Below are 20,118 nucleotides of genomic sequence, written 5' to 3'. Positions count from 1 at the left end.
TCCTTCTTTCGTACTGTTATTATATTATCCCTTTCTAACTTTAAGGGACGCATCGAAAAGAAGAGAAAACGCAAACGCGACGAGAGCCCTATGGGTCCGCCCGAGAAAGTCCCCCCAAAGCAGGACCCCTTAACCAAACCGGTAACCGTTAGCATCAAACCGGCCGAATCCCCTCCGCTCAACATGAGCACGCCGACCAGTCCCAGCATGATGCGCAAGTTCAACGCCTCGCCCACTCAGAACCGCAGCCTGTCGATGAGCGGCAAGCTCAGCCCCAACCTGATGAAGCCCACCCTCAAGACGGGCTCCTCCCACCACAGCCCCAAGCACAGTCCCGCGCACGTGCCTAGCAGCCCCAAGCACATCATCCCCGGCATCTCCAGCCCGAAGAGCCACGGCACCTCCCCAAAGCATCCCTCGGCCAGCGGCTCGGGCAAACCCAGCATGTCGACCTTGAAGAGCGCCGCCAACTCCCCCAGTAGTAAAAATAGCGACTCGAAAACGAAATCCGCTTCCAAGGACTCTTCCAGGGACAAGGACAAGAAAATGTCGGGTGTGTTTAACGTGAGTGCGTCAAAAAACAAGTCGTCCGTGAAAGTGAAACCGCTAGATTTGAACGCGGACACGTTGAGCGGAGTCCAAGACGGGCTGCCTTCCCCTAGTTCGACGGACGTGTCGAAGTCGTCGAATTCGAACCAGGTTAGGAACAGAAAGGGATCGCTTTCGGCGATCGTAGATAAGTTGAAATCGTCAGCGCAACACTGTGATGGTGCCACGGACTTAAGTAGTAAGTCGTCGAGTGGGGGGAGTGGGGGTGGTGGGGGTAACAGGGAGAGGAGCGGGCAGGTGTCGACGAAGCTGAACGAGAGTAAAAGTGGGAAGATAGGGGAGGCGAAGAACTCAGAGTACATGGTTAAACCGAGTTCGGACGGGATGAAGATAACTATTAATAAGACGAGGAGTAAGGACAGTAAAACGAGTGTGAGTAAATCTGGGACGGGGTCGCCGAAGACGCACACTGGGCTGAAGCCGGGGGTGAATAGTGGGCCGGCGTCGAAGAAACCGCAACATTTAGGTCAAAAGGTGAGTGTAGATTTTTTTGTTGGGCTGAAGCTAGATTGTCCCGTTTCTTACTCGGTTTCGACACTGTTGGTAGCTAAAGCGGCATGCAAGTCGGGCGCCAGTTTTTACACTCTGGCGAACTTTGGCTGTTTAAAAGTTTAAAACTATCGAAATAACGCTAGCAGCTTTAGATTAAGAGATCATAGCCAGTATCCGGCGGTTAACGACTGTATAAGCAAAATTTAAGGTGATCGACGCAGTGGCGTTAAAAATAAGAATCAAGCAGTCAAACAAAAAATCTCACAGTAAACAACAAGAAACTTAAAGGTCGTGAATTACGTAAAAATGCTATTGTTTTTTTTTTCATTTTAGCAGATTTCCGGTTCCAACGTTAGCAACTCAACCGGTGGAAGCACAAACTATTCCGGCAGCATGAAAAGCAGTAAAGCTCCATCATCCGGTACCAAAGTATCTAGCGGAGGCACTTCAAAGTCACTCTCCAAACTAACCGGTTCACCGAAAAGCGCAACCGACTTAAGTCGGAAAGACCGACCGAAACTAAACAAAAGCAGCTCAGAAAAGTCGATTTTTTCGTCGAAAGATGGTCGCAAATCAAGTCCCACTTCCAACCGAGACGAGTCGGATGGAGTTTACAAAATGTCAAAGATGGACCCTTACCCGTCTTCTATAGTCGAAGGCTTAATGACCGTCAGACAACTAGATAAAAACTTCCAAATCCCCAAACTATCAGCACGCGCATCCGTCGACGACAAAAAACCCAAAGTCACTTCCGACAACATGAACAACATCAATCGGACCGTCGACACGAAGATCTTCGACATGATGAACAAAACCGACCTCTCTTTGCCCAAATTCAATCCTCTTGCGATTCCCGGCAGTAAAACCTTCGAAAACTCCTTGGACCCTAAACTCCGAAACAACGTGACCAACACTCTCCCTTTGCCCAGTTCTAGTCCGAAAGTGAAAGACGAAGAAGACAAGAAAGACCAGCCGCAGAACCTCACCCAGAACAAGGACGACTCCGCCTACAAAATTAACTATCCAATCACAGTGCCCAAGTCGGTTCTCCCTCCCATTCCCGAGCCGCTCAATCTTTACAACAAAAGCATCGATTTGACGGCGAAATTCGTAGCGCCCGCCCCCAAAGACGATAAAAAAGACACGAAGTCGGCGAAGAACGACGGTGACGTGCTTCTGGATTTTTCGAGCGGTAATAAAATGGAGGGGAAAGGTGGTGGGGGCAGTGGACCGATGACGTTTCCTCAGTCTCCCTCCGTCAGTGTTCATATAGTTAAGTCGCCGGCTCCCAGCCCTCTTATAGCGCCGAGTCCTCATTCGGCGTCGCCCTGTATAACGGACGATGAACTTATGGACGAGGCGGTGATCGGTATAGGGAAATAAAAAATCGGGTTTTTTTGTAGTTATTGGCGCGAGATCATGAAGACAAACGAGGAGTTGTGGTAGTCGCGGTTCGGTGACAGTGAAAGTGAGGTTAGGTAAGGTAGAAGGGATGAGGGAAATCTAGAGGGTGATTCAAAATTTAGAGCTGTTTCACATTGAGGATTTATTGTACTTTCGGGTGTGTGTGAAAGTGTTACAAAGTCGTTATTTTTTGCTAAAATTACTTCAACGTGAAATGGCCGCTACATTTTTTTATAACCCTGTGACTCAAATCGTACTATAATTTTGTTAAGTCTTTCCTAAGTGGAATGTTTTAAATATAAAGCAAGTACAGTGCGATTCAAAAAAGGGATATGTAGTTGGAAATAGTGATTATGGTTTTGTGATTATAGTCTTCCAATCTAGTCAGGCTCGTCAAAGTTTTCGTCTGAAAATCATAAATAACGATAATTATTAAAATGGATAATGAGTCACATTAATATATTAAGAGTTTAATGTCTTCCATTTATGGATAAGACAATTGTGAAGAAGCTAACGTTGACGTATTAAAATGATGTGGTTGCCACTTTCGACAAAACTGGAGAATTTAATCTGAATCTGAAAATATGCCATATTTATATTTTTGAAGTGGAATATTTTGGATAGTTTAGCAAATTTAGGTCCAGACAGAAAGATGTTTTTTAATTTTTGTTAGATAAATTCATATGTATTTTTTATTTACAAGGTTGTACGCCAAAAATGTGACAGTTCACTTCATTGTTATTTTAACGTTGTGCAAATGTTAAAAGTTGATATCAGCGTGACAATTAATCATAACCTCAAAATATGCTGACAGCATGCTATGACATTCGCAAGAAAATTAGTACGTAGTCAACTGTAGTTCTCCTTTTTCTTCGTGGTACATAAAACGCTTACTTTGTAAGATAGAAGTAATTTCACCACGAAAGGGTACAGGGGCGGGGCTTAAGTTGCGCGACTTGTAGTCGGGCTAGCAGTGGCGTAACTGGATGCATTGAGAAGGGAGGCTCGGCTGAGTTATACTTCTTTCAAAAAACAATTAAAAAAAGAGCAATTTCTACAAAAGAATACAGACAACCATTTAATAGAAATAAATTAATTTGTTTGATAAAAAAATAGACTTACTTAACAATAAATTATTATAATCCATCACACAAAATTTGGTATTTTTAATTATTAAACGAGTTTATAATGTGAGGGATTATAGCATAAGTAAAAAAATTCACGAACCCCTCATTATAAACCAGTATCATACACTATTTTATAGTCGACTAGTGTTAAATCAATAGTTAAATCTTTAAATAAAAGCGGAGATAAAACTCTTAGAATTAGCAACATATGACTATAATTAGATGGTTTTTAATTTTCTGGCACAATTTGTCCATACCGTAAAGTCGGATTAGAATAAGGCTTAACGTTTTCTGTCTTTAACCTCGAAGTAATAATCACAGTTCATATTCTAGCATAATTGTCGTTTATAACTAAAGCTTCAACTGTACCGTAATTTAACAGTTATTATTGCTCACTAAAAATTACCTTTTTACTTATTTTATTTACTTTTTTATTCAACTCATACATCAAATACAGCACTAACAATTGTTTAAATTCATTTTCTATAATATCAACGCTAATAAAATAGGAAAGTGATATTTTTATTAACCACAATAATATTTTAATATTTCAAAATCGAAATATTCATCGCCGCTGCCACTGCTTTCACGATATTTGTAAGGCCAAACCAAAGCAATGTTCTGCGCACTCCCACCAGCTGTACCCTTTCGTGTTGAAAGCCACTCTACGTAGTCAACTGTAGTTCTCCTTTTTCTTCGTGGTACACAATTTGCAGTCAATTAACACTTTGAGATCCGAATGTTTCAGTCATTCTATATATTTGAGCTGTTTTATTCAGTATCTAAATTAAGAAACTTTTTTAATCGCACTGTATCGTCCAGTTCTGGTAAAATATGTAAATGAGAGTCGGTCAGAGGTGATCTCTTCGTTATCAACCTGTTGTCAATTTGTTAAAACACGAGAAGGCCCTCCGAGTTATACAACATTGTAAATATTTAGAAGTATAAGAGATTCATTTGCCATCAGTATTAGAGTAAGTGGGTATTTTCTCGTGTGTTCATTTGCCCGTTGTATATTTTTTAAATTGACAATTTTCATTTTGTGTTGAAGAGTGGTATTAAGTTATCATATTTGATCATAATTGAGATACCTTTTTTTACATTACTCTCCTCTCTTCTAGTATAAAATATTTGTAGGCAATTTACTAATGAACAAGTTTGTTTACATACATGATTATTAATTAATATGTAAAGAGTAGGTACAATTATATATAGGTAATCACAATCACATGAAATATTTATGAAAAAGTTTATTTTGTGTTGTGCATATCATAGTACAAAATAAACTGCTCGAGAAAATGTTAAAGTATGTGATTATTTTCAACCCGTTCCGTTGCATATTTTAATATTTCCTTTAGTGGTTCAATATAACATATGAAATATACAAAATAGATTATTTATAATAAACTGATTTTTATTACTTTCTACCAATGTGCTTGTCTCGAGTCAAAGCGAGGAATTTTCATCAGGATGTTTGAAGCCAGTTTACTTAAATAGACGCCATTTGACAGCAACTTTTGTCATTTTTACGGACCAGTGTAACCACGTCTAACCTACTTCCCGATTACTTCCTAATTTATAGCCTACCTGTTTTTTCTTCAAGCCCTTTTCCGTGAGTTTAGCCAATTTCGAAATATCGATATTCTCTTCAATGGTTTTTTAAATATTTGTTTTGAACTTTGCATTTTTAACTTAAACTTTCAACTTGACCTGTGATGTCCTCTCTTGAAGCCACGGTGGTTGTTGGTTAATAATACCACGACTTAGTACTAACTGATTTTACATATCACTTACAACTTTTACACATTATTGACGACCTACTAGTTCCTTGTAATGGACAAGCATTTGCTGACTAAAGAATTCAAGCTTACTCACTCCATTACAGGTAATCTCACAAAACGAAATTTCTATCGAAAACAAATCTTTGTTGGTCTCTCGGTACTACCGAATGAATTTTTGAAGATTTGTTTTCGATACAATTTTCGTCTTGTCAGATTAGTCAGTTTGAGAGATTGAGTTTAAAATTCAACGATTAAAAGTAAAATCTTCAAAAATCTATGGCTGCCTTTGATCGTGTACTTTATTGCTTTGGCGGTACAAGAAGAGATCTGAGGTACCAGTCGAGGACGATGTTTGGATCCTAGTGAGGGTTGGAAGTTTTGAGTTATGTAGAATGCCCAATTTAAGGTAACTGTTGAAATACTACACATACGTACATTAGAAGGGATGCATCTTGATGAACTATTTACCATGCCCAAAATCATGTGACGGGCCGTCAGTTCACGCGTAAAGTCACAACAACAAGACGAAAAACAAATCCCCAGGAGATACAAACAAAATTCGCAAATTTGCAAATCTTAATTACTTAACACGCATGTTCAAATCTGCACATAGTAGCATTCAAACAGAGAATCAGACTCAACCACCAATCCCCAAACGTAAGAACAACATTCGCATATTCGCAAATATCAAATATCATTGCGCTTGTCAAACATTGCGAACAACATGCGCAGAACTGTACATCCATAAACCGCCAATTGCAATGATTTTCATTAGAATTCGTACCCAAACTAAAACAGCAGCAGACGAAACCCATATAAATCTGTCAGAGACGAAATCCTATTTTAATCAAACTAAACCTTCTTATAAATCAGTAAAATAAGACCTAAAGTGGCGTTCTAGGCAAACCATAATTTAAGCATTTTTATTGCTTGCTAACGTCGCGAGAGACAAAATAAATGGTAAAAAATCCTAATAAAAGCAGTAGCGCAGAAAGCGATATTCGTTCATGTTTCAAGATACCTTGGGCCACGCTGTCCATCTGCTTCGCGATTTTTCCACTAATTTTGGCTGAATCTTGAAGAAATCCATACTTGGAAAAATTTGCTGAGACTGAGAAGAAGTTAGAAACATTTCCATGCTGCATTTGTTTGTACGTCTACCTTCAGACGCACTTAACTTATCTCGCTTTCGCTGCCCTAATTTATTCAACATATGTTTTTGTTCACATAAAATTTTGCTACCGACTACCTCCCTATGTTTGTAACCCATCGACTTGAGAATTTTGTACAAGTTTGTTCGCCCTCTTTTAAATTCCGTGTTTTCGCGAATCAACCAAAAATGTGTTTGTAGTAAAGTATTAGGGATGTACCGACTAGTGGCCGACCGGTCGGATAAGCCGACTATTCGGCCGTTTTTCATCGTCGGCTGCAGTCGGCGACTAGTCGGCTAAACAGCCGATCGGACGGCTTTTTTTATTAAAATTAAAATAGTATATAAAACAATTAAACCCGGTTTACAGAACCTCAATTAAATATTTAATTGCGATTTAATTTTTAACCCCAAGTTAAAGTATCATGTGACCGACTCTACGCCAATCAGACGTCGCTAATGGCCTTGTTAAATGCGCGATCAACTTAAACTCAGTTAAAATATTGTATAAACTGGCCCTAAATTGTGTTATTCTTTATTTTTGTACTGAGTTACTAAAAAAAATTAAATGTTAAAATTATCCAAACAAATTTAACACAATTTTTGGAAAACAAAGGAACTTTAGTTATTCCTTTTATTAAAATAGAACAAACCTTTAAGGCAGCCAGAGAAATAGAAAAAAAAACATACTGTTTGTCGCATTTATAAACCGGTTTTAGCAAAGCCGAACAGTCGGCCGACTAGTCGGTTTTTACTGGCCGAACAATCGGCTAGTCGGTTAGTCGGCCAGACCTACAGTCGGTACATCTCTATAAAGTATTAATGTTTTTCGTTTTATTGCCAAATTAGTCTTGCAGCTCTTTTCTAAGTACATAATTTGAATAAGAGTGAGTGAGGTTTCGCTTGCCAAAAGATAAAGTTTTCAAATTTTCATTGAAGTTGCGCGACTGACCTACAAACATTTTTTAATAAACAAATATTTAAAATTGTTTAATAAAGTCGCAGACAATACGTTTACTAATCTCATTATTAACTCTTCACTCTTGAGTCGGGGACTATTTTTTTTCATTTGCAGATAACACCATTTGATTGAAATTTTCGGTATTTTAAATTTTCATGGCAGAAATCATAAATGTTCTACCTTGATAATATGATTTCTAAATGACAATAAAAATGGCAAATCAGCCTCAAGTGAACGCCAGTCTCACGTACTGACAGATAAACCGTTTTGTCAATGAATCAGTTTATCCGACGTGAAGAAAAAATTTCATGGTTCACTTTTGTTTAAAAACATCCTCAAAGGTTTATACAATGTGGTACAAAGAAAACTCTTCTAGTAGACCATGAAATTTATTTTTAAAATAATAATGTCGACAATCCAACTGGTTGGTAGTTATTTGATTGCAACTGTCAAATTGAACAAGGAATGTGTTGCTAGGGCAATTTTTTAAAATTAAATTTCACTGACTGCTGGACGACTTTTTTCGATCATACGTAGAACACAATTTGTCAATTTGTATGCATGTTAATTATTGCAGACGCTACCAGATCAAACCGATTGTTACTTCATGACTGAACACAAAACCATGAATGGTGTTCTTGTGGCTAGCATTCCGTTTACGCATCGAGCTCATGTTTCTCAAATTTTGGTTATTTTAAGACAGCAAGCTCTCTTCAATACGATAATCAGTAGTTGCGAACGTCCAAGTAGCAAACGAGGTAATTGTGACTAACACCATCACTAAATTGTGTAGTACTCTATAGTGTGGTTTTTGATGTAAGTTACGTTTTTATAGATGAAGTGGTGTCTGTTGCGTACTTTTGTAAAAATTAAAACATGAAAAGCACTTCCGTGTTGATTATTATTTATTAAATAAAAATTTGGGAATTTAAAGATATTGTTCTGTAAACGCTGTGTATGAGGTATATTTAGTTTTATTTTTTCCATAAGATACAAGAAAATTTTAAATTTTTCTTAAAAAATACAAAACCGACTGTTTAAGACGTAGTAAGTTGCTAATAAAATTTTTTTATTTTAACGGAAATTGTTATAGTAACTATACTCCTTAGAAACTAGTTGTTTTAAGATAAATTTAGCAGCACTATACTAGTGTTGTAATGTAATAGTATATTAAAGAACGAGTTTCATAAGGCAAATATTGAGGCACGAATCCAAGTTTATAGAACGAGCGGCGTAGTCGCGAGTTATATCAAGGTTGAGTGCCTCAATGGCCTTATGAACGAGTTATTTATACTATTTTTTCTACCGCACACGTTTTTTCCCAAAATTTAATTGAAATTTGCATTTTTTTTAATCTGGGGACTTTTGTCGTGGTTGGTGATGGGTCGGTCTGACACTAACCACGCAATATTTGAGGTTCGAATTTTCACAACAACAATTGTAATTCGAACCAATTCGAGTTTTTGTAATTTAAAATTGGTTAAAATGTCTTGGGAAGAAGTTACGCGTCCGGAAACATGGGAAATTTTAAGTTTTAGATTTGCCACTGACATTCACCTGACATTTCTCGTCATTGCTACCAATCTTACCGATCTAAATTACACCAGATCTATTAAAGAACGCCTTTCCGCTGTTAACGAACTGCTGTGACGTCATTTGCGTGCGTTAATAGCTCTATTAGAAAACCAAAAAACGTGGGCGGTAGAAAAAATTATAATATTACAAATTTCTATGTTCAACCAACTTTACATTTTACCACTATAAATGAACTAGAGAACTCGTGAAAAATATAATAAATTCTTTGCAAAAAAAAAACCTCCATTTCTTGGCGAACTGTCCACATTTGTTGCCACTGATGACGTTTCCATTGAGTTCTTATTGAAATTAAAATTTATGGTGCAATTTGGTAGGTTTTCAAGTTCAAGTCCTGATGCTAAAGGATTTAATACGGCGTTTGCAGCATATTTAGTAGTGGCTGATGAAGATTAGAGAGTATTTTTTCTGAAGAGGGTCATGAAATAAAATTTGTTAAACAAAACGACGCACAGAACAGATTTCCATTATCTGTTAACAAATACTATTTTTCGAATAACACATCAATCTATTTTTGTATCATAAATTTAACAGTTACAAAAGTTACTACTTTATCAAAAAGTAAACACTTAAAAATAATATTCTTAATTTAATAGTAGTAGTAATAACAATAATAATAAAGTTATTAACAATCGTAGACAGTGTATGAAGAACAAAATGTCAACATTTTATTTTTTATACGGCATAATGAACATAATTACTACTTAAATTTCATTGTACACATAATAATTACAACAATAAAAAAACAACTAAAAGAATAGTCTTTCACAAATATGTAATTTAAAAAATAGGATTAAGAATTGTTATAAAACTGAAACCTTTTTTATACAACTTAACTTTTGGAAACAATGGACTTTTGGAATTGATAAATTTATACCTACTCTAAAAAAAAATATATATATACCGAGTTTAACGCAAAAATATAATCACCAAAAATGATGTATTTAAGGAAAATTTGTTTAAAAAAATCCGGACTGACCTTTGAAATGAATAAGTTTTTAATAGATGTTTCTGACAGACTCGGCAGAACTATTACACTGTTTTTTGCATGAATACTTTATTGGTATATAATAATAATAATATTAATAATAATAATAATAATAATAGTAATCTTTATTTGTCCAACAGTAACCTATTATAGGACAAACATATAACAAAATATAACATCTATTTAAACAAACAAGTCATCATATATAACATCAGCAGCTTTACACATAATAAATATCGGTGCTCTGCGCAGTACATTTGTACGTGGAGTTGGTAAGCGGAAATTGGATGCCGATCGTGACGTAAGACGAGGAACATTGAAAGGTACCTTGCTCAAAAGAAATTCGCAGCCAATTTGATAATGCACTAGTTTAGACAAAAATAATGCAGCACGTTGAGTTCTTCTTTCTCCTAATGACGGCAAATGATGACGTTCAAGCAGTTCAACTGAACTAGTTCCTCTTTCTGGATAAGCCCCATCGATTCTGTACGATAAGTACTTCAAGAAACGACGATAAATTTTGTCTAACATGAGTGCGTGAGATGCATATATGGGGCTCCATACTAGTATGCCATATTCCATTTTACTTAAAACATAGGAATAAAAGAGCTTGTGGGAAAGCAGAGAAAAATGTTGTGCCTCGGTGGGATTCGAACCCACGTCTCCAAGCAATCCGGGCTGGTATGCTAACCGCTACACCACAAGACAACTTATCTTTACTCTGCTTTACCCGCGTGTTATTGTGCCGCCACAGTACTCCCCCCCCCAGCGACACAGCGCGCGGTCGTGCTGGGGTGCGAAGGAGATAGTTGCTGGCGTCGCTCCTGCCACTCTTACGTTCGTCGTTCGAACCCTGGCGGTGCTGCGGACCCCGAACACAGCGGGCACAGGGCGGTGGCAGAAGGATGTTGCGTGCGCGTTGCCTGTCGGTGGTCACCAATGTGGGAAAGCAGAGAAAAATGTTGTGCCTCGGTGGGATTCGAACCCACGTCTCCAAGCAATCCGGGCTGGTATGCTAACCGCTACACCACAAGACAACTTATCTTTACTCTGCTTTACCCGCGTGTTATTGTGCCGCCACAAGCTGCTTCATTAAGTTTAAGTCACTAAAGTTGCGACAAGTGCGCATGACAAACCCCAAGGACTTAGACGCAGAAGAGCAAACACAATTAAGGTGCTCAACAAATGTCAACGTTGAATCAAAAACAACACCAAGATCTTTCATACAATCCTTCTTATCAAGGAGATAACCGTCAATCATATACTGCGTCGGTAAAGGAGAATGAGTTCTGGTGAAAGTAACGAAAAAGCATTTTTGCTTATTAAGAATGAGTTTATGGGTCATACACCATTGTGTCAATACGTTTAAGTTACTTTGCAATAAAAGAACTTCGTTGTAAGAATTGATTGACATATATAATTTAATGTCATCAGCATAAGCTAAGACTGGACAAGATAGTGAAAGCAGCAAGTCATTTATGAATAAAACAAATAATAATGGACCGAGATGGGATCCTTGGGGAACCCCTGATGTAGCAATAAATTCTCTAGAAGTAAAACCATTGTAGTAAACATAACAAACTCTGCTACTTAAATAAGACTCAATTAAAGCTAAAGCATCGGTGTTCAAACCAAAGTTATTAAGCTTCTGTATTAGAATGTTATGTTGAATCTTATCAAAAGCTTTCGATAAGTCGGTATAAATTACATCCACTCTTCCACGGTTATCAACCTCCTCGGCTAGATATTGTGCAATGGTTGAAAGATTGGTGTCAGTTGATCTTCCAGAGACAAATCCATGTTGGTAAGGCGAAATGTAACTCTTCACTTTATTGTAAATCACCTGATAAAGAAACTTTTCGAAAACTTTTCCAAAATTGGACAAAATACATACTGGTCTATAATTTGGAATGCATGATTTATCACCATTTTTGAACACAGGAGAAATACGGGCACGTTTCCAGAGACTCGGAAAAGTACAAGTTTTTATAGAAAGATTAAATAAAATAGATAGCGGTTTAGCAAAAACCAACCTGCAATCACGTATAAGGAACGAAGGTATATTTAAATAGCACTCAATTATAGACATCATTAAATATGAAGCATGACAATGGTCTGTGTTAAATAATTTTTCGCCAAAAATAATTTTAAGACATGAATGACACGATGTTTATTAATTTTAGTATTTTCGTTTTCGCGAGATCTAAATTTTCGTTCCGTTTTTACGCACAACGAATTAACCAATCACTGGGATACAAAACTACCGATTAAATCTTTTTTTGTTCCAAACAAAAACGATATATGTACAAGCTTTAAATTTTAATACCTTACCTAACTTCATGAAGCTTCATATAATTTCAAACTTTTGCTCGATTAATCCTATGTAGAATGTACAATATACCGATTTTCATTCCACCAATGAGCCCATACTTTTTAGAATTAACAAATAGTTAATGATTTCGCTAATTTCAGTGGTTGATTTTTTTTTTTTTGACATTATCGGGAAATTATTATTTCGATTATTCAGTTTTTGCTTAGAAAAGGCGGCAAGTGTAGACTCCGACATTCACTATGAGTCCTTTAGTGCTAAATTTTTTTTGAGGATGTGTAGTTTATGAAAAAAGTGTTGGGATGGTAACAAATTTACTAGAGAAGTTTACATATTTTGTTCGTATTGCAATTAGAAACATTCAAAATCTTCCAAAATCTGTTCGACGTGGTCCTTTGTCTGTTGAATAGGCAGTAATTAGAACTGTTAACAAAAGGGTGCAACTTACCTTATTAGGAGAAAGTTGGCCAGTAATTCTAATCAAATTGACTACTCTTTCGTTAAAACGGAGAAGTACGTTTTCGTTTATTGGACGTTTAACTATTTCCAAATGTTCAATGTTGTTAACAGTTTCTATACTAGATATGGATTTGTAAAATTGCAGCCTAACCGTTATCTGTGAAATCATGTATGGCTGATCTAAAACGAAAATGTTATTTTTTTATATATAAATAATTAGCAAACTTACTTAGATACAGATACGTACTAAATGAATCAGACGTCCCCCTGTGTTGATAAATAAAAAAAAGTTTAAAAACCGTTTCTGTCTACAACATCGGGATAAATTTAACCTATCCCACTCAAATGAGTGATTGTTGTACAATTATTTCAAACACAAATATATTTTTCATTTATTTAAATTTTATTGCAGATAACATTCTGTATGTTTTACGTGGACTAACGCATTATTATCGTACTCGTGTGGCCATAGAATTTTGCTTACCTATATCTCCTTGTGAGCAAACTTCACACATGTAGATAGTAGTGCTTCCACGTATAACGTAAACAACCATTAGATACTTTTAACATTAACTATCTATTTTTGTGTGTTCTAATGGTATGTTTACGTATATTTCATTTCTAAAAATTGTGACATATATCTCAAAGTTATAAAAGAAGCGATGAAACTTAATTCATTAGTCCAAATACAGTGAAATCTCTCTTCAGCGGACAGCTTCAGAACTGAGCAAAACCCGTCCTCCCATTTGAGTGTCCGTTAATGAGAAAAAAAATTAATTGTATAAGTATTTCGTTTTTACAAGCGTAATAACGAGCGGGCCAATTTCAAGTTGGTTTGCAATTAATTGCAAGCGCCGTTGCTATGGTGATCTCGTAGAACTCTTAATACAAACCATTATATTTTTGCGAGGTTACCATAGCAGCGCAGCTTGCAATTAATTGCAAATCAACTTGAAATTGGCCCGTAAGCCTATATTAATAAGAAAATGAACTTTTTGGAATACTTAAAATGAAGAGAAAACAGTTCAGTGTAAAATTAACTAATTATTAAAATACCTAATCCAGTTATGTAGTTTGGCGGTTGTTGGATTTAAATAAAATATTGCAAAGTGTAATTTCAAGCGAATAATATTTCCAATGCTTTAGAATCTCCTTGATATTTGACAGATTGTAGCAAGTCCTTTACCATATCAATAGACTGTTGATAATTTGCTACTTGTCCCTCATTTGCCTCGTCAAATCTACTACTAATAAAATGTTATCTATGTTAAAAACTCTTCTAAGTTAGTGCTGTTAACACGTAATGTTTGGCAGTGGTTCCACATTTCATTTATTCTCATTCTTAATCTTACTGATCATGTTAACACAATTTTCTTGTTTCACTGCAAGAATTTACAAAAAAGAGACCCGTTACATTTGCGTGATAGATGTCTTTGGCAACTAGATTTTCAAAGGTTGAGGATTCTTGGTTATGAAAGTTTCTACATCTTGGTTCACACTTGCTGGTTCACCAGAAATAGCCTTAAAATAAATGTTAAGGCGTTTACGAATTTTTCAAGCCAACCAGTTGAAGCATGAAATTTCCATACCCTAAACTCTTCATTTGGCTTGAATTACAGGTCCTCAAAGTCTAATATTTGGGGAAAAATACTGGCATATGCATTAAGTTATCTGATGCAGCAATTTCTTTTCTATTTTTGTAAAGCATTCATTACATAATTTGTCAATGTTTAATCTTTTTAGACTCAAATAAATTCGTTTTTTCTACAGTTGTATCAAAAATGCTGAAAAACACACGACAAACTCACTTTGAAAGATACTTTCTGTACATACATATGGTGTGCAAATTTTTCACACAGTCTTGTCATAATTGACTTTTGATATAGGTAACCAAACTTATTGAAATTATCCAAACAACAAACAAAATAATTAGTTGCTTCGCTTCGATTCAGTGCTGAGAATTATGATAACGGCGTTTTATTTAGTCATCAACTGAAGTTTCTACCACCTAAAATCGGACAGAATCGCCCGCTCTCTATAAAATAAAAGTAATTACTGGACGTTCATTCAAACAGAAATAGCGTCCTTGAGTTGGTTTAGAAAATTTTTGCGTATCATTTAAGTGTAAAAAAAGTATAAAGTGCAACACGTTTGAAATTGACTTTTTTCACACTTCTTTGCCTGCTAAACGTCAAACTCGTGTGAAATAGTATATTATTAGCCAAGGTTGCAGAGCCAAGCATTCTATACCGAGCGCAAATTAGAACCTGAGACGCGCAGCGTCGAGGGTTCTAAGTGCGAGGTCTAGAAGTGGCTTTGCAACCGTGGTTAATATACTATTTTTTTCACTAGTAGAAACCATAAGACAATAAACTGAAAAATAAACGTTCAATTTTTTGACACAACATGATTTTGTTTTGATTTCTAATCAAACTTAATCTAAATCTTCAACACAAAGAAAACCGTTTATATTTGTCGCTGAGTTAATCATTTTATCTTGTACCATCTACCAACTACCATGCGTATACTCAAGTAATGTTTGTAGCACATATTTGTTCATTTTTTAAGAAATAATCACATCAAACATTGCGTACATAACCTCAATTTTTCTTTTTGAACCGGTGGTAGCAAAAGTTGAATTTGCTACCACTAAATGAGTCAACATTTGCATGCGTCCAGGCTGCTAGTGAAAAAAGGATCTTTTCAAAACTTGTTGCACAATATAGTATTACGCCAGTATTAAAAAAAAAGTACCACATATGTAATAGTACCGACTGTTTTAGTTTCCCCCATTTTAATATGTTTGGACACGTCTTTAAGAGTTAATATACAACATTTTAACGGCGTTTTTCTCAATTTTAAGTAAAAAGTAGCATAAATAGCTAATGCATATTGCTTAAACACTTGTCTACAGATTTGTGATTCAAAGAAATGCTCCAATCGATGTAAAAACCAGAGGGCGTTCAGCTATAACTACCGCTCAGAAGATATCTAATATATCTATTATTTTACACAAATGCGTGGTATCCGTGTCCACTCAAAGGAGAGTCCGTTTATGAGAGGTTCACGTATATATTTTTTTATATTGTCAGTACTCAGACTATGCAAACAATGTTCGACTTAAAAGAGTTGTCCGCTTATAGGGGGTGACGGAGAGATTTCACTGTAGTTTCACCAGAAATAAGAAAAAATGGAATATGTAAACATCTTACTTTGATAGTATGAAGGTTTCGGAAGTTATGATGTTTGAAAAAGGGCAAACAATTTGGTTATGTATTTTAGGAACCTTACTGCTCATGTAAACTTGAAATCTACAAATTCTGGCTCCATCGGTCTACAAAGAAATTCATAGCATTATATTTTTAATGTGGTGAGTAGATTGTAGATCACAGTTAGTCAAGATTTGAAACTTGGCAATGTGTAATAGTAAATTTTTAACACTTTTATCTATGGTGTGAACAGTCAATATATTCTACTAGTGTTATCTCCAAAAATAGAGTTTAATTAGTGCAACATTTTGAGTAACACAAAATCCATGCCATATTTATAACATAAAAATAACGAAAAAATTTTCAAAAGAGCCCCATAACACAAATACAAGTTTCATTTTTTACATAAGTATAGATTTTGAACCTGTTATCTCACTTTTGAACGAATGGTTATTTTTCGGTGAAATTTGGAATCTGATTTAGGCGTCTTCACATTTTAGTTGGCAACAGCGCTTTGGACGTTATTTTTATTTGTTTCAGTATCTATGGTTACTCGTTAATAAAAAAAGAACAATCGTTTAGGAATAAAGCAAACGTGTTTTTTTAAATGAATGGTTCGACATGCATACCATTTGCTTTCTCTACTTGACAAGATTAGAAATCACTACTAAATTTTAGCATCTAGTCTGATTCACATATTTTTGTCTTTCTGTCGGAAGTAAAAATATTTGCATGTACAGCGTGGAGGGTGGAATAAGAACGGAGGAATACGGTGAAATTTGTGGCACCGACCCCTATGAATCTAAACACCGTTTACGACTATGCATTCGACTTATTAACCACGCCCCTACGTTCGAAAGTATCGCTAAGCAGCGGCGGAGCAATTTGGTTTATCATCCATCAAGGGGATGATTATGAAAACTAAGTGTCTCTCCAAGATTGTTTACTTTCATCACAGATTTACAAAGTTTGCAGCTCACGATGTTGAGTTTATTAAAAAAAGACACATTACGTATAAAGCAAAATAACTGGTTTGTACAGTAACACGATCGGTATTTCTAGGTCTGCTTGCACGTGCGCATAACCCATAAACCAAACGTAAACGATGTTTGCTGTGTGATTTTGTCTCAAAACCGTATCACTGGAAGCATACGACATGCTCCCCGCGTTCTTATTCCAATCACCTCGATGTACAGTTATTTTATCTTGCTTAGGGCCAGCTTATAGAATATTTTAATTGAGATTAAGTTAATTATGTTTTTAATGAGGCGTTTAGTGACGCCTGATTGACGTAGAGTCTGTCACGTGGTACTTTAATGCCGCATTAAAAATTTACCATTAATCAAATATTTAATTGAGCTTCTGTAAACCGGCTCTTAGGTTAGTAAAATTATAATATGTACCTTTAAGACTATCCTAATATACCTAGCCTGTTGTCCTTCAAAATATAAGTTTTGAATGCACGCACAATAGTATTTGCTGTAATCTATAACATTATGCCACTTTTCAAGGTCTGTTGAAACTTCTATGTAGTAACGGGGCCACGAACTTCGACAGATATGTACGTATCATCTCAAAAAATCATTAAACAAACTCGGAAATAACGGTACTTACCCATATATTACATACATTTTTATGTAATTGAAGCATTTTACGGCACCAAGATCTACAGTAATACCGTTTTTATCGTCCTCATTGTGATAAGCACCTTCTTCATACCTTTCAGTTTCTTCAAAAAACATTGCGGTATTTAATCCAGAAATTACTTTAACATTATATTCTGCTGTAGCAAGATTTTTATCTTTCACTAAAAATATATCCAAATCTATATTTCCGACTTGTCTCTTAATCAGTCTTCGTACTTACACCGTCCAGCAAAGCATCGCTGTGTTTCTTTCGGACCGTTAACCTCAATCGCTGCAAGAGCATTCAACAGTTTTGCTTTATCTACTATTTTAGACGGCCAAACAACAGTCAAAATTTCGTTTCGCGTTAACGTAGATATCCGAATACATTCAATAACCAACTTGTTTAATAAGTCTTTGTTAATTTTGCACCAGTTGGCCACTATCTTAAAGACATTAATTTCTTCAACAGGAAACGCATCTCTTTTCAACAAGTTAATCATAGATTTCTGAAATGCATCATTACGTTTAAGTATACCTAGCTTTTTGGAGATGTTACTTGTGTGAGAATATTGAAAAAATCATATTCTAGCTTTTGCGAAACATGCTTATCAATAAAAGTATGACATATTTCTCTTAACTCGTCCATGTCATGTGCATTGGCCTTGTTTAGAAAGGAACATACATTTGACAAATTCACAATGGAATTCATTTTTTCGATTATACTCTTTTCCAGTGTTTTTAATGAATATTCGTGTGCTAGCTGCAATATATCGGATATGTCATTTTCGTCTTCCGATGCGATGGCAATGGATCCTGCAACAAATTTTACAGGATAATATAGATATTTAGTTAATTTTGGCTGACTACCTGTATACATGTAACACAGTATTGTTTCAAAAGCTTTGGAAGGCACATTCCGTAAAGTAATCTTATAAGTCTGAAAACAATTTAGTAATGTTAATATTTCCATGAACACTCTCTTACTTGTTTTTTTGGGTTTTTCATTAAAAGAGACTCAAAATATTTACACCTAGCAGCGAGAACAATCTGAAAGTTAAAATTTATTCTATGTTAATCATTTTGTAAACCACTGAAAAAACTTACTTTGTGCGCATGAATTTTTTTATCGGGTAGGATTAGTTGAATGTCGGAAAACGTTTCCCTCAAGTAGTAAGGTGACATATCTTCATACATTTTCGAAGAATCAGTAATAATTATTTTTTGTTGGGGTTCTGCTTCGTTTGCCATTGTGGTTGGTAGAAATCTAAAAATATTAAGACAAGGAAATATTTTAGCGGTGGCTGAAATAAAGTTTCTGGTGCGATTGCAACTTGATTTCTGATTACTGATTAGATTTAAATCTTGCCGTTACGCCTTTGGAATGACTTACATTTATCTATAGATTTGTTAACTTACTGATAAACCGATAAAGAAATGTTTGAATCGACTAGAACACGTGATCTTTTTCAACTGTTGTAAAATTAGACATAGTTCGGTACACCCCATATCTTGAATCCTTACTCACTCTTTTAATTATTTAATTTTTATTATGATAAAGTGCGATATGATGTCTCTGATGCTCAGTAATTACCCACTTGTCTTTAAGAAACAAGATAGGTTGCAATAATTAATCTCCAAAAATTATGTTGTTATTTCATAGTTTATTAAAAGTTTTACTTAATTTTAAAATTTATACAACGGGCCCGTAAATAGTTATCCGTTGCTGTAGCGCTAGAAATGTACAGTTTTTAATTTTACAGTTTATTTTACTAGTTACTATGATGATAAATTCACAGCTGATAACCTCGTTTTGAGAACTTAAATTAATTATTTAAAAAATTCCCACTATTATTTACTATACCTATGCTTCTTACATAATCGTTTATTATTACTGTAAAAGAACCAATATCTAACGTCGAAATATTGCAAATCTTTCAGAAAATTTCTAAAATCTTGCTTGACCTGTTGAAAAGAAATATATATGTAGAAAATGCAATTGAATCGGTGTTTTTGGTAATTAATATACTTATAACTGCATGGTCAACCTTCAGTGCTGATGAAACTTACTTATTTTTCTTTAAAGTTTAGATGTTGGCAATCACTATAGCGAGCATATTTTCTGTTTTTAATAGTTTCATATTTAACGTCATCCATTGAAGTTTTTATAATTTTATAAATCGTAACAATATCTTCATACGTGAAATTATATACGGCTGATCTAAAAACAAAAAAATGTGAATTAAATTAAACGTTTAAATAATTAACGCCGATACTTAAACAGAAAATCGTAGTAGTGCTTTAATTTTTTTTATGTCTAATGATATATTATACTTCCAGTTTTGAAAGAGTGAACTTCGAGCAAAGGACTTACGGTAGTAACTAGCCTCA

The 20,118-nt window shown here is 35.3% G+C and overlaps 3 protein-coding genes across 8 annotated transcripts in view; 2 read left to right on the top strand and 1 right to left on the bottom strand.

The window, feature by feature from the left end:
* The window catches only part of LOC135123515 (mediator of RNA polymerase II transcription subunit 1), a 188,730-nt gene that overhangs the window by 16,579 nt on the left and 152,033 nt on the right, over positions 1-20,118 (top strand). Inside the window, exons 8-9 of one of the 3 annotated variants that reach the window (XR_010279638.1) lie at positions 46-1,083; positions 1,435-3,360. Coding sequence is in view for 2 of the 3 variants with exons in the window: in XM_064048244.1 (XP_063904314.1) it covers positions 46-1,083; positions 1,435-2,484 (2,088 nt within the window). In the remaining variant the exon portion in view is untranslated. Of the gene's footprint in view, positions 1-45; positions 1,084-1,434; positions 5,040-20,118 lie in introns of those variants that run through there. The other 2 variants (XM_064048245.1, XM_064048244.1) reach the window with 2 other exon arrangements.
* LOC135123182 (mediator of RNA polymerase II transcription subunit 1-like) overlaps positions 8,165-20,118 on the top strand; it is a 99,316-nt gene continuing 87,362 nt past the window's right edge. Inside the window, exon 1 of the mRNA XM_064047676.1 lies at positions 8,165-8,282. The gene's annotated coding sequence lies outside the window, so the exon portion shown is untranslated. The remainder of the gene's footprint in view (positions 8,283-20,118) is intronic.
* On the bottom strand, positions 12,732-19,085 carry LOC135123519 (BTB/POZ domain-containing protein 9-like). Of its 4 annotated transcripts, none has more exons than XM_064048256.1 (11): positions 18,835-19,085; positions 18,715-18,777; positions 18,598-18,667; positions 18,287-18,543; positions 17,969-18,236; positions 17,717-17,909; positions 17,506-17,650; positions 16,106-16,227; positions 13,123-13,160; positions 12,883-13,073; positions 12,732-12,833 (listed from the first exon to the last, which is right to left on the bottom strand). In XM_064048256.1, exons 1-11 carry the CDS (start codon positions 18,976-18,978, stop codon positions 12,786-12,788), a joined length of 1,539 nt encoding a protein of 512 aa, XP_063904326.1. In that variant the 5' UTR covers positions 18,979-19,085; the 3' UTR covers positions 12,732-12,785. The 4 variants fall into 4 exon arrangements, 2 of the variants coding, with proteins under 2 accessions (XP_063904326.1, XP_063904327.1); XR_010279642.1 differs by lacking the exon at positions 12,732-12,833 and adding an exon at positions 13,378-13,514 and having other exon boundaries at positions 13,022-13,073; XR_010279643.1 differs by lacking the exons at positions 12,732-12,833; positions 12,883-13,073; positions 13,123-13,160 and adding exons at positions 13,180-13,201; positions 13,378-13,514.

Source organism: Zophobas morio, unplaced genomic scaffold (genome assembly GCF_036711695.1).
Source record: "Zophobas morio isolate AGI-343-1 ecotype UQ-CSIRO unplaced genomic scaffold, CSIRO_AGI_Zmor_V1 ptg000006l, whole genome shotgun sequence".
Lineage (NCBI taxonomy): Eukaryota > Metazoa > Arthropoda > Insecta > Coleoptera > Tenebrionidae > Zophobas > Zophobas morio.
The sequence above is the reverse complement of the archived record's forward strand: the minus strand, read 5'-3'. Positions and strand labels throughout refer to the sequence as shown.